Genomic DNA, 13,944 nt, shown 5'->3' with positions numbered 1-13,944 from the left:
GGGCTGAGGTATTTCAGTTAAGATTTTCATATTGAAATATACCAATATGGTCGAGGCACGCAGCATCTCAGACTTCAAGAACAAATGGGATACCTATGTGGGATCCCTACGAGGTCATGCCAAGGGATAGGGTCACTAGGACTGAATGAGCGGGTCAGTAGAGTGACATTATAATTACAATTATTCTTTAGGGGGTCAGTAGATTTAAGAGGGTGGGTAAATAGTGTGGGCAGACTTGATGGGCTATGGCCCTTATCTGCCGTCATCTTTCTATGTTTCTATGTTTCTAACCTAGCTTGTTCATTTCATACATTCTATTAGAGAGGGTTGGTAGTACATACATTTAAAATACACTGGTATTGGGATTAATGCATTGAATGGACAGCATTTCTATAAGAGATCATCAAGCAGAATGTTTATTTTATTTTCCTGTTGCAACTTAGGCAAGTTCAGGATTACTCAATTCTGATAATAGTAGTCAAAGTTAACTGCTCTATTCTTTCTAAAATAATTATTTGTATTTGCCCTTTTTCCTGAAAGGGATTTCTTCTTTCTTACTTGTTCCCCCTAATTGTGGACTTTATATTAAGTTTGCATTTTCCTTGTTTCAATTTACATTTCAATGGTAAAATTGGCTATATTGTTTCTAATTTTATTTTTAAAGATTAGTGCTTTGTGTGCAATTAATTAACCCCCCCCCCCCCTTTTATGAAACTGCGCTAGCGGCTTTAATGCTGGGGCCACGCTGAATGTTGTGCACAACTCCAGACACTCATAAAGTTCCTTAGAGCTTCAGGAGCAGCGTGCAGCATTCAGCACAGCTCCCAACCTTAAAAACTGCTAGTGCGATTTGGTAAAAGAGGGTCTAAATAAAAAAATTGAATGATTATATTTCCTGTCAATATATAGATCATATGCACCCTCTCTATATTCTAATAATAATAATAATAATTTTATTTTATATACCGCCAAAGCCATAGTAGTTCGAGGCGGTTTACAACAAGAAGAGCTGGACAGTCAGCGAAGGAAAATAACAATGGAGATTTTGGATACAGCGAAGAAGAAAAAAATAACAGTGAGGATTTTGGTTACATAAAGTCACAATGTGGGGAAATAAGAAGATGTGAAAAGGAGTGCAGTAGAGGGTTTAAGGGTTCTTGGTTACAAATCGGTTGAACAGGTTTGTTTTAATTAGTTTTCTGAAGTTAAGGTAGGATGAGGAGAGTTTGATGAAGTTGCCTAGCCAGTTGTTTTGTTGACTTGCTTGGAAGGCTAGCGTTCTGTTTAGGAATCTTTTGTATTGGCAGATTTTTATTGAAGGGTGACTGAACAAACGTATTCTATGTGTGGGTCTGGTGGAACAATCAAATTTAAAGTGGGAGACCAGGTATAGCGGGGCCATGCCAAGGACAGATTTGAAACAAAGGCAGGCAAATTTGAATAGCACTCTTGCTTCTAGTGATAGCCAGTGGAGTTTTTGGTAGTACAGGGTTATGTGGTCCCATTTTTTTATGCTGAACATCAGTCACACTGCAGAATTTTGTATGATTCGGAGTCTATGTAAGGTTTTCTTGAGGGACCCCAGATAGATGATATTACAGTAGTCAAATAGGCTCAAGATGGAGGATTGTACCAGCAGGCGAAAGGATGCTGCATCGAAATACTTTCTGATGGTTCTGAGTTTCCATAGTGTCGAGAAGCCTTTTTTGATTAGTGACTCTGTGTGAATATCCAGAGTGAGGTAGTGGTCTAGCGTCACACCCAGGATTTTTTATGGAATCGACAATTGAGAAGGTTTGTCAATTCAGGGAAATTGAAGTGTCTTTGATTTTGTCATTTGGGCTCGCCAGGAAGAATTTGTTTTTTTCAGAGTTGAGTTTCAGTCTGAACTCAGTCATCCATGACTCAATATGATTCAATGTTGATGATAGTTGGTTCTTCAATTCTGGAGTCAGGTTTGTTAGAGGATGGATTATGGTGATGTCATCAGCATAGATGTAAAATTTGATTTTTAGTTTTTTTAGTAGGGCCGCCAATGAGGCAAGGTAAATGTTGAAAAGGGTGGGGGATAGGGGGAGCCCTGAGGGACTCCACATGGGTTTGCCCAGCAGGGGGATAGATTGTTATCGATATGGACTTGGTAGGACCGTTTAGTCAGGAAACCTTGGAACCATTTCAGTACATTGCCGGAGAGTCCAATTGATTCTAAGCAGTCAGTTAGGATGGCATGATCATCTAAGTCAAAGGCACTACTCAAGTCTAGCTGAAGGATCAGTACACTGGAGCCTTGGCTGAATAGGTTCAGGAGGGAGTCCAGCAGTGAAGCAATAACTGTTTCCGTGCTGAACCCGGAACGAAAACCAGATTGGTTGTCATGAAGTATGCTGAATTTGTCGAGGTACAATACTAAATCCTGGTTTACCAGGCCTTCCATCAGCTTTACAAAAAGGGGGATGTTAGCAATGGGCCTGTAGTTAGAGGTCAACTTAATGGGTTCCTTGGGATTTTTTATAATCGGTGTGATTAATATCTTACCTAACTCTTTGGGGAATGTGCCAGACAGCAAAAGGGAGGAGAGCCAATCGTGTAGCTTGGCTTTGAAGGCGACTGGAGCGGCTTTCATGACGTTAGGTGGGCAGTTGTCTAATCTGCAGTACGAATCGGCATATTTTGAGTAGAGTTTGCAGAATTGGTTCCAGATGGGGATAGAGAAGTCGCTCCAGAGCATGTCTACCCTGGGTTCATCAGTGTGTTGGGCGACAGGGTAGTTCAAGTGGTAGGTTGAGGAGGTCGGTAGGTTGGATCATAGGTTGTTAATTTTGTAGTTGAAGAATTCAACCAAAGCATTGGCTGATGGCTGGGAGTCTGTCATGATACGGGAAAAGGCCTGAATATCATAAAGGTTGTTAACTATATTAAATAGAGACTTGGTGTTGGTGTTGGGAAAGTTTATTTTTTTGTGCGTAAGAATTTGTGCATTTAGTAGTTATAAGTTTTTTGTATACTTTTAATTTTAGTCTCCAAATTGTTCTTCTTTTGTTGTCTCCTGATTTTAGCCATTGTCTTTCCAGTTTTCGTAGTTCTCGTTTCGCAGTTCCTAGTTCAGCGTCAAACCAGCCATCTAGGTTTTTATTTCTCATTTTTTAAAATTTGATGGGAGCCATTTTGTCTAGAATTTGTGTGCTTGTGTTGGTCCAGGAGTCTATAGAGAGAGAGTCTGAGTCTGTCGAGATCTCGTAGTGTGACCAGAATTCAGTTGGGTTAACCAGGCCTCTGGAAGTTGTCATTTTCCTGGTTCTTTTTGTCCCTTTGGGCTTGGTAGGGGTACATTTGGCTTGCCAGTTGAGTTGGAAATTACATAGGCGGTGGTCAGATCATAGGGAGTCGGTCCAGGTGGTTTGGTGCCAGAGCATTTTAGGGTGGGCTAGGTCTTTGGAGGAAAAGGTAACTAGGTCTAGTTGATGTCCTTTTTAATGGGTTCTTTCTGGGGGTAGTACAAAGAAGTCTAGGGAAGCGATAAAGGATAGCAATTTTTTAGTGTCGCCTTGTTCACCCTGCTCTAGGTGGATGTTCAGGTCACCTGTCAGTAGGTTGTAGGGGCCAGCTGTAGAGTTCATGAGGAGGTATTCGAAGAATGTATCCTTAGCTGAGGGACATTTCTTGGGAGGGATGTAAAATAGTGTGATGATTAAGCCTTCTTCTAATTGGTCTGACCTGAGCTTACAAGAGATGATTTCGAGATCTACTGAGGACTTCGAGGATAAGACGGAGGATTTAAATGAGTCTTTTATAATGATGGCTAAGCCACCCCCTCTTCCCTTGTTTCTGGGCTGGGAAATGATGGTGAACCCAGGTGGGAGGCACTCATGTATGATGATGTCGCTATCGGAGACCAGCAATGTCTCGGGCAGCAGGACGAAGTCAGGATTGGCCTCTTCGAGCCAATCTTCCACCAATTGTGCCTTGTTCGTTAAAGATCTAATATTTAGGTAGAAACCTTGGATTGTTTGAAAAAGTGGGGAGTCAGTAGTTACTGTGAAGGGGATTTTCCTCAGTCTCCGTGGGTTTTTGCAGGAGGGTCTGTTAGATCTATGAGAGGGGGGAACGATTGGTATTTGGAAAGGCCCGTTTCAGAACAGTCATGTAGGAAGTGGTGGGCAGGTCTCTGGGTTTCTAAGTTGGCGTGAAGGGTTCTTGTGTGGATTGGGATAGGAGTGAAGTATAGGGCATCGGCTAACCTGCTTTTGTAGCAGTACCAGTAAAATATGAGAAATAGTAGTAAATGCTGGTATACCGAGGCCATTTTGTTGGGAGATTGTAGTTGGTCAAACTTGCAAATGCTTATCGGATTTTTCTAGACAGTTGGTTAGTCATGCAAATAAGCTAAACATGCAAGTACTTATCAGGGTTGGGGTTTTTTTTTGTTTTTTTTTTACAATAGGTTACACATGCAAGTACTTATCAGGATTGTTTTTGGGTTTTTTTTTAATAATAGGTTACACATGCAGTTGGTTAAACATGCGAATACTTCTCCGGAGAGGACTTCGGATTAGGTGACCTGGTGCTGGTGGAGGTTCTCATACCCATTTATAGGCCGTCTTGGTCAGATTCTTGCTGTAGGGGTGAGGAAGCAGTGGTGTTGGGGTCTTCTTCCTTGCTCCGCTTCGCTCAAGTTAAGATTCTTTCCGCAGGTCGGGGGGGCAGAGCAGGCTGGCTCACACGCCCTGCTGGGGGGTTGGTTCGAATCGAGGCTCCATGGAGATAGCCTGGTTAGTGGAGAGGCGGCTGGAGATGGCCTGGTCTGCTGAGCCCTTAAGAGGGTTGGAAGGCAGGCCAGGTGCCGAAACAGCTGCTGGGGGCAGGGCAAAATGCTGAGCACGATGCGTCCTCCGGTGCAGTGAAGGGGGACGACTTGATCTCCCTTCCCCTTCACTGTGCTGCGGCAGGAAATGGCCCGTTCTGCTGAGCCCTTAAGAGGGCTGGAAGGCAGGCCAGGTGCCGAAACGGCTGCTGGGGGCAGGGCAAACCGCCGAGCACGATGCGTCCTCTGGTGCAGTGAAGGGGGACGACTTGATCTCCCTTCCCTTTCACTGTGCTGCAGCAGGAAAAGGCCCAGTCTGCTGAGCCCTTAAGAGGACTGGAAGGCAGGCCAGGTGCCGAATCGGCTGCTGGGGGCAGGGCAAACCGCCGAGCATGATGCGTCCTCCGGTGCAGTGAAAGGGGACGACTCGATCTCCCTTCCCCTTCACTGTGCTGCGGCAGGAAAAGGCCCGGTCTGCTGAGCCCTTAAGAGGGCTGGAAGGCAGGCCAGGTACCGAAACGGCTGCTGTGGGCAGGGCAAACCGCCGAGCATGATGCGTCCTCCGGTGCAGTGAAGGGGGACAACTCGATCTCCCTTCCCCTTCACTGTGCTGCGGCAGGAAAAGGCCCGGTCTGCTGAGCCCTTAAGAGGGCTGGAAGGCAGGCCAGATGCCAAAACGGCTGCTGGGGGCAGGGCAAACCGCCGAGCACGATGCATCCTTCCGGTGCAGCCTGGTAATGAAAAGAAAACTTAATGGACAGAAAAATAACAACAACTTTGAAAAGTCATAACCTTGTATCATCTTAAATAATTCTGATTTTTTTCTTAATCTTCAGACACCTCCACAGTCCAGATGCAGCCCAAGTTGCCATCCTGGGTTCAGGAAATTAAGCTTGGAAAGAAAGCCTGTGTGCTGCTATGATTGTATCCCCTGTCCAGAGGGAGAAATCTCCAACCACACTGGTAAGAAATTTCATGCTATAATGTGCCATGATCTTGAGAACTTACTATCATGCTTATATTCAGCCTTTATTGAAGACTCAGCATTGCCTAGAGAATACACATGCACTTCTGGTTTTTCAGCAGAACTGGGCACATTCTGATCTGAATGTCTTAATTGTGATCTCAGTGGTGAATGGAAAAGGGATCTTTACATGTCCTTGAGAAATACCCTATGTCTAATCTAAAAATATGAGCTAGATACAACTGGAAAAACTAATTATACATCAGTTGTATAAGATGTATGGAATCCTTGATAAGCATTGATTTCAATTGCAACTAATTCTAAGAGATAATTCATGATTTTATTATCAGTAAACACATCATCCAATACTTCTTTAATGTTTGCTACTGTCTGTCATTTTGAAAAATGTCTTATTATAAGGAAAAAAATATTCTTTGCTGTCATATAACTGATGCTATTTCTGAGATAATGGGGAAATTGTTTTCATTTTCAGATATGGAAACCTGTATGAAATGCCCAGAGGACCAATGGCCCAATCAGAAGAGAGATGCCTGCATCCCCAAAGTGATAACCTTCCTAACTTATGAAGAGCCTTTGGGGTTAACTTTGACTTTTATCTGTCTTTTCTTATTTTTTATTAATACTGTTATTTTGGGGATCTTCATTCATTACAAAGATACCCCTATAGTGAAAGCCAACAACCGGGACCTCAGCTACATTCTCATAATCTCTCTCATGCTCTGCTTCCTTTGCTCTTTGGTATTCATTGGCCAACCTGACAAACTGACTTGTGTTCTCCGACAGACTGCCTTTGGGATTATGTTCTCCATCGCTCTCTCCACCATATTGGCAAAGACTATCACTGTAGTTATGGCCTTTCATGCCACTGAGCCTGGAAGCAATCTCAGGAAATGGATGGGTACCAGGATCTCAGTTATAATAGTTCTTTGCTGTTCACTTATTCAAACTGTTATGTGTATTGCTTGGTTGTTCATTGCTCCCCCATTCCCATATCTTAATATGAAATCAGAAATTGGAACAATATTAAGTGAATGTAATGAAGGGTCAATAGTTGCATTTTATTGTGTCCTGGGTTATCTGGGATTTCTGGCTGGCATCAGCTTCATTGTAGCTTTCCTAGCAAGAAATCTACCTGACAGGTTCAATGAGGCCAAATACATCACTTTCAGCATGCTGGTGTTTTCCAATGTTTGGATCTATTTCATCCCAACATACCTGAGCACCAAGGGCAAATACATGGTAGTGGTGGAAATATTTGCTATCCTGTCCTCTAGTGCCGGACTTTTGGGCTGCATCTTTTTCCCTAAGTGCTATGTGATTCTGCTGAGACCTGAAAGGAACATCAGAAAATTAGTATAAAAATGAAAATATTAGTATTTGTGCAAATGATGCATTAATTTAATATTTTTATTAGGCATCAGTTGTTGGTCATGTCAATGTTCAATGTCCTTTTTATACCAGTGGAGGGGAATTTCAATAAGACTTCAAAGTCTCAGTTTGTACATTTTGAGAAAAGTATCCAGAAAACCAGTACAGAAAATGTTCATTTTCAAAACTGCATTATGCCTATCTTTATTTATTTATCTTTGAAAATGATTTACCTAGACATTTTGGACCATAATATGTCTATCCTTTCTTTTTCTTTTTTTACCATTCTTGAATTTAAAGATTTGCACGTGGAAGATGCAGAGAAAAAGCTTTTTGGATGGCTTAAGCAGCCAGCATTCTTAGCAAACTGTTCACAGACAGCTGAGCACAGCAGAGGCACAGTACTATAGTGAATGCCACATAAAAGTCCAAGGTACATATGTCAGTATCAGCTGCTTATATGATAGAGTGAGCCCTCCAATACCTACCCAAAACTTACTTTACCTTCCTGTACACCACAAGAATAACCCTTATGCCTGCAGGTATCTTCTTTCTGTAGGCACAGTAGGTTTTGGGTGGGTTTTAGAGGGCTCAAAATACAATATAAGTAGGTTATGGTGTAATATGTACGTGGAACTTTATAAAGTGATGTTCACTGCAGTAACCCCTAGAGTTCCGCACTGCTCTGTTCAGATGTTTCTGTGTGTCCTTCTGCCACACAGGCTGGAATGTACTGTTTCTTTCACATCTTTGGGTTGTGGGCATTGATAATCACAGTTTTCCAGGACATCATATATGGAACTTAGATGTCTGTAGTTAAACCTGTTTTAGATGCATCTAAATGTCCCAAAGGTGCCTAAACTGGCTAGATCACCACTGCATGTAATAATGTATAACCCATATACTCCCCTCATGTTTATAAGCCCCCATCCAACCCCAAAATATCATTTGTAAAGGGGACAACAGGAGAACTCTTTGTTACATATTTGTATTATATTTCATTACCTCCCAAGAATTAAACACTAACCTCCTCTTTTACTAAGGTGCGCTAACCGATTAGTGCACACTAATCAAATTAGCGTACTCTAAATGCTAACATGTCCATAGAATAACATGCACACATTAGCATTTAGCATGCGATAATCGGTTAGCGCACCTTAGTAAAAGAGGGCCTAAATAAGCATACAATATAATCCTAAGGCTCTCTGTTCTAGTCTAATATATCCCTAGTAGCTTAATAAGGTTTAATTAATTAATCTCAATAATAAGATGTAGACAGTATCCCAACAACAAGAGGGGTGCTATCTAATCTTTTCCACTGAGTGTCACATGTATGATTTTCTCCCAGTTGGCAAGAAGTTCTATGTGTTAGCTCACTGCAAAAAGCTACTAGCTCTCAGAGAATGAGTATGTTCCCTTGAGGCTAGAGTAGCTAGAGGAGACAGAGAAGTACATAGAGGAGACCTACAGGGATGTTGTAGCGATGTCTCACCTTCAGTCTGGTAGCCCCTGTGCTGCCTTGAAGGATAGAGGTCTCCTTGAAGGAGAGCATCACCCTGGTGAAGTAGGAAATAATCCTGCAGCTAGGACCTGCCCACCAGGGGATGCAATATTCTCTTGCACTGAGGATATATCTCCAGGGGTTTCTACTCAGGAGGGAAGGGTTAGGACAGCTGTTATAGTTGGTGATTTGATCATTAGGCAAGTAAATAGTTGGGTAGCTGGTGGAAAAGAGGATCAACTTGTCACTTGTTTGCCTGGTGCGAATGTAGCAGACCTCATGCATCACTTATATAAGATTTCAGACAGTGCTGTGGGGACCTGCTGTCTTGGTACATGTGAGTACTAATTACATAGGGAAATGCAGTAGATAGTATTCCTTATGCAGGTTGGGAATATAAGGTCTCTGCTTATGCAGATGATATTTTGCTTCATTTGAGGAATCCTGAAACTACTATTCCACATTTACTAGATTTGATTGATAGATTCGGAAAATTTTCTAGATAAAAAATAAATTGGAGTAAATCAGAGGTTCTTCCGCTAAACGTACAATATCCAAAATGATTATTTGACACATTCCCTTTTCTTTGGAAGGAAGAGGGTATAAAATATTTAGGTATTTGGATTCAGAAAATGTTGAAAGAGACGATGAAAGTAAATGAAAGATCCTTATTTCTGAAATGTGTGAGCAATGGAACCCATTACATCTGTCTTGGTGGGGGAGAGTCCAAACGGTTAAAATTTTGATTCTGCCTGTGGTTTGCTACCAAATGAGTATGTTGCCAGTTTATTTTCAGGGGTCCTTTTATAAGAAATTAAATAGTATTCTTGATAAATTTGTTTGGCTGGGTAAAACTGCTCGAATTGCTTTAGTATCTTTACAAAAACCAATTGCGGCAGGTGGGGTAAATTTTCCCAATATTTATAGGTATCATCAGGCCTATATACTGTATCAGGGTATGTATTGGATCCTCCCCAAAGCACATGGAAAATCTCCCTGATTGGTTATATTTAGAGTGACAATTGATGTCCCCATTACGATTATTCCATGTGTTGAGTATCAGATTACCCAGATATGTGAAGGACAATAATATTTTATCTGACACCTGGAAAACTTTGAAATCCACTTATCAATCCTTAGGGCTAAACTCCAAGATTCAAATAGGTGGATCTGGGATCTTCTGGAAGTATTGGATGCAGGCAGGCATTCGTACATTAGAAGATGTTACATCAGAAAAAATTTATTGGTTTTAAAGTTCAAATGTTCCCTGATCTCTCATGAGAGATGCAAAAGCATTGTTGTGAATTTCTTTTCATGAAACCTGGGGTCACATCTCTGGGTGCTACTTTTTTCTGCCACACCCTTGTAAGTGCATTGTGTATTACCGTTCTGTTAAATATGTATTTTTTTAACCTAGCACTTTTGTCATTATCGTGCCTGGGAACTGAAAAATCTTGAGCCCTATTGATTTGAATATGAGACTCCAAGCCCAGCTCTATAGCCTATTATTCTTAAATAGTATATTTTGTTTATTTTCTTCTTTCTCGCTAAACTTCATTATCTTGGATCTTTTGGAGGACTTGAGAATTATTAGCTAAGCTTACTTTATTTTCTTATTGTTAGGAGCATTTAAACCTATAGTTTTGATTGAATTTGTAATGGCTAATGTGCTTTCTATACAAATGTTACTTGATGTTTATTTTTCAAAAATCAATAATAACAACAAATATATGTAAGCACATTCATCACATCTATGGAGGTCAATGTAGGCATGACCTACCATAATGCCAGAAATGACCTTAGACATCCCTAGGCACCTCTGTAGATATGATTCACATCAAACATAAGTACAGGAAATGTAGGCCTTGAAAACCCTGGCCTACATTTCCAGTGCCTATGTTTGAGGTAGCTGCAATTCTACAAATTGTGCCTTTGCATGATTGATACATGATCAGTGGCCATTTTTTTATTCAGTTGCTGATACCGGCACCATTAGTAGAACCTGGTCTTATATGTAAACTACTTTAATTGTATGCACAGAAAGTAAAGGGTCATTGATTTGGTTTACTGCATATTTGCATTTCTTACTAGTACTGATTGGTTTGCATTTCCCTCGAGGTTTTGAGGATATTATCATCATTCTGCAGAAGCCCAAATTCCAGGATCCTCAAATGGGCAGCTGAACAAAGCATGATTGCATCAAAAACCAATTTTAAAGTGTTCTAACCCATGAATCAATGGGTGCATATACTACTAACACGTTATGAAATTATAATATGGCCCCAAAAATCTGTTATTAACATAAATGTGTAAAACTAGCCCCCCCTCCAAATGTTCAAGAGTTCTGGGTAAAAATCTGAGAATGATCTGAAAGTGACCCTTCCACATCACTAAATGGGCCATAGCACAGTCACAGGCTTTATTTAGTAGGAGGGAATCCATGTACTGAAAGTGAGTCTTTTTCAAATCATGGAAAAGTCAGGAATGAGAGAGCATCGGATGAAGATAAGACATCAGAGTCAGAAGCAATCTAAGGAAATATCTAAGGGATGGGAGGCCCACGTGCATGCTCATTGGTGGGCTTGGGGTGGTTTCGATGGAAGGGGGTGTGTGATTGGTTGAGGGGTTTTCCTGCCAAAGCTTTGTTTATTGGTAATAACAATGCTAACAAATTAGCATAACAATTGTCTCAAGCTTCAGTAGAATATCCAATTATAGCCCCTGACCCAGTCATGTCGGCAAGAATCTGAGGGGTAGCATGTTCTATACACGCCCCATTCTCCAGGATCGCCCAACCCCCGTGCACAGCTCCCTAGCCAGCCCACAGCTCATCTCCCTGATCAGCAAAGCTGCCATTAGCTTTGGATACTGCTCCCAAGTCTTAACACACCAATCCCTGTAGACAAACCTAAAGGGAGGGTGGGTGGGTAAATCTGCCTCGGATGACTAGGTAAGCCCTGAGTCCTTTGAGGTCCCGGCTCTTATAGCCCACCTTCCTGGCTCCTCCTGTGGCTGCATCCAACCAAAGGAGGAGCCAGGAAGGTGGGCTATAAGAGCCGGAACCTCAAAGGACTCAGGGCTGACCTAGTCATCCGAGGCAGATTTACCCACCCAACCTCCCTTTATGTTTGCCTACAGGGATTGGTGTGTTAAGACTTGGGAGCAGTATCCAAAGCTAATGGCAGCTTTGCTGATCAGGGGGATGAGCTGTGGGCTGGCTGGGGAGCTGTGCAAGGGGGTTGGGTGATCCTGGAGAATGGGGCGTGTATAGAACATGCTACCCCTCAGATTCTTGCCGACATGACTCGGTCAGGGGCTATAATTGGATATTCTACTGAAGCTTGGGACAATTGTTATGCTAATTTGTTAGCATTGTTATTACCAATAAACAAAGCTGTGGCTAAGTTTTCACCAAGTGTCTGTGTGGTAATGTGACAAGAGTTTGAAGGTGTAGGGGGGGGGTTGTTGGTAGAGGGAGACGTGGGCCTACCCAAATCCTGCTGATATGTAGCTTCCCTCTACAGAACTCTGAGACTTCCCCATATTAAAGGTCTTACACCCCTACTTCCATTTGATGTAACTTTTCCCTATGTTGTTAATTAGGCCCTTCTCTGCCCAATCTCCACCCCAGACCCCACCCCATAATAGTACTAATTGCACCTTGCATGTCCTGTGCCTCATCTGGAAGCCTTCCCTCTGACGTTGCAACGTCAGAGATAAGGCTTCCGGTTCAGGCGCAGGACGCCCATAGGAGCCATTGCCTGTGGCTTTGTGCACTGAATCAGTTAGAAAGAGGGAGCTGGCTCGAAGATAATGCCACATCATCGCACCGTGGACCGGCGGTTGAAGAACACTGTTTTGGGCCTGATCTATGTGCTGGCCCTGTGGACCGGCAGGAAATTTCTGTGGACCGGCACTGGTCCATGGACCGGTGGTTGAAGAACACTGCAATAGACTTTTCTGGAGAGATAACTCTGGTCAGCAAAAAAAAAATTTTTCTTTGCTACTGAGAACTTAAGAGGTGTTCAATTTACCCCTCTTTTACTAAGGTGCACTAACCGAGTACTGCACGCTAAATTGATTAGCGTGCACTAATCGGTTAGTGCACCTTAGTAAAAGAGGGCCTTAATGATGCTGATTTCAGATCTGTAATTGAATATATGTAATATATGTGGTATATCTGATATATGTGATATATGTGGTATATGTGATCGGTGAGCTGTCCTAAAATGCAATATTGTGTTACAGAAACAGTAAAATACTACGCTTTGCGGTAGTGTTATTGATGAAAATTAAATAAAAACAAACTGATGCATAACTTAAAAACAGGATGAGATAGATGAAAACTGCTTTCAGATTTAGAGTCAGTATGTGGCCCTTGTTAAGGTACAGGTGACAGAACTCCAGTAGCAAAATGCTTGTGACCGGTGTAATTTGTACATATCACACTCTGGACTTTTTCATCTTTGATGTTATCATAAACTGTTATGTACTGTAATTACACCATGTCCTCCACAGCTATTGAAATCAAATAAATATGCATCTATGTTGTAATGATCCATAAGGTTATATTTAAAATACACATTCAATATTTTGAAATAAATGTGGATGTCAGCAGCAGATATTCCTTAAGGTTGAGCAGCAGAGTCCAATGGAGACCACATGGTATCCTCAGAGGTGATGGTCAGCTATAAATAGAGAGATCAGCTCAGCACATTCTTTCCACATTCACCTTCTGTGTAAATGCACAGGTCCACTTCAGTCCAGTTTTAACACTTAACTCTTTCTGAATATTATTCAAATGTCCAATTTGATAGCACCATCAAGAATCCTACATCATTCTGTCTCAATCTTCAAGTGTAACAACTGGAGTGGCAAGAGAGAGCATTATCACAGGAGAAACTGTTTCACAGCCTTAATGATGGAAACTCACCTGGTTTTGACTTTAGTCATGCTCTGTGACATCCTGTGGAATATGGCTGAGGGACAGTGTATACTTAGAAACTATCCACCAATAAAGCAATTACCAGGATACCATAGGGATGGGGACATCATGATTGGGGGGCTTGTAACGCTGAACAACTTTTTCCCACAAGATGGTCCATCCTTCACAATTCCTCCCTCATTTAAAGGAAATGTCTTGTAAGTAGAATCATGGCTTAATGTAGCTGACCTTTCCCTGCTCTGAGCTTTGCAAAGACTGGTACAGTGTCTCTGATTCTAACTTAACCATTTCCAGATGTTGCCTCAGGATTTCTCCTTAGAGTTTCTTGCATCTTACATATGTAT

At 41.9% G+C, this 13,944-nt stretch overlaps 1 protein-coding gene across 1 annotated transcript in view; it reads left to right on the top strand.

The window, feature by feature from the left end:
* The window catches only part of LOC117346237 (vomeronasal type-2 receptor 26-like), a 57,637-nt gene extending 50,492 nt beyond the window's left edge, over positions 1 to 7,145 (top strand). Inside the window, exons 6-7 of the mRNA XM_033915642.1 lie at positions 5,638 to 5,764; positions 6,259 to 7,145. Coding sequence (XP_033771533.1) covers positions 5,638 to 5,764; positions 6,259 to 7,145 — 1,014 coding nt within the window. The remainder of the gene's footprint in view (positions 1 to 5,637; positions 5,765 to 6,258) is intronic.
* The last annotated feature ends 6,799 nt before the right edge of the window (positions 7,146 to 13,944 follow it).

This window comes from Geotrypetes seraphini, chromosome 12, assembly GCF_902459505.1.
Source record: "Geotrypetes seraphini chromosome 12, aGeoSer1.1, whole genome shotgun sequence".
Taxonomy (NCBI): Eukaryota; Metazoa; Chordata; class Amphibia; order Gymnophiona; family Dermophiidae; genus Geotrypetes; species Geotrypetes seraphini.
Note: the sequence above shows the minus strand (reverse complement) of the source record. Positions and strands in the feature narration are given on the sequence as shown.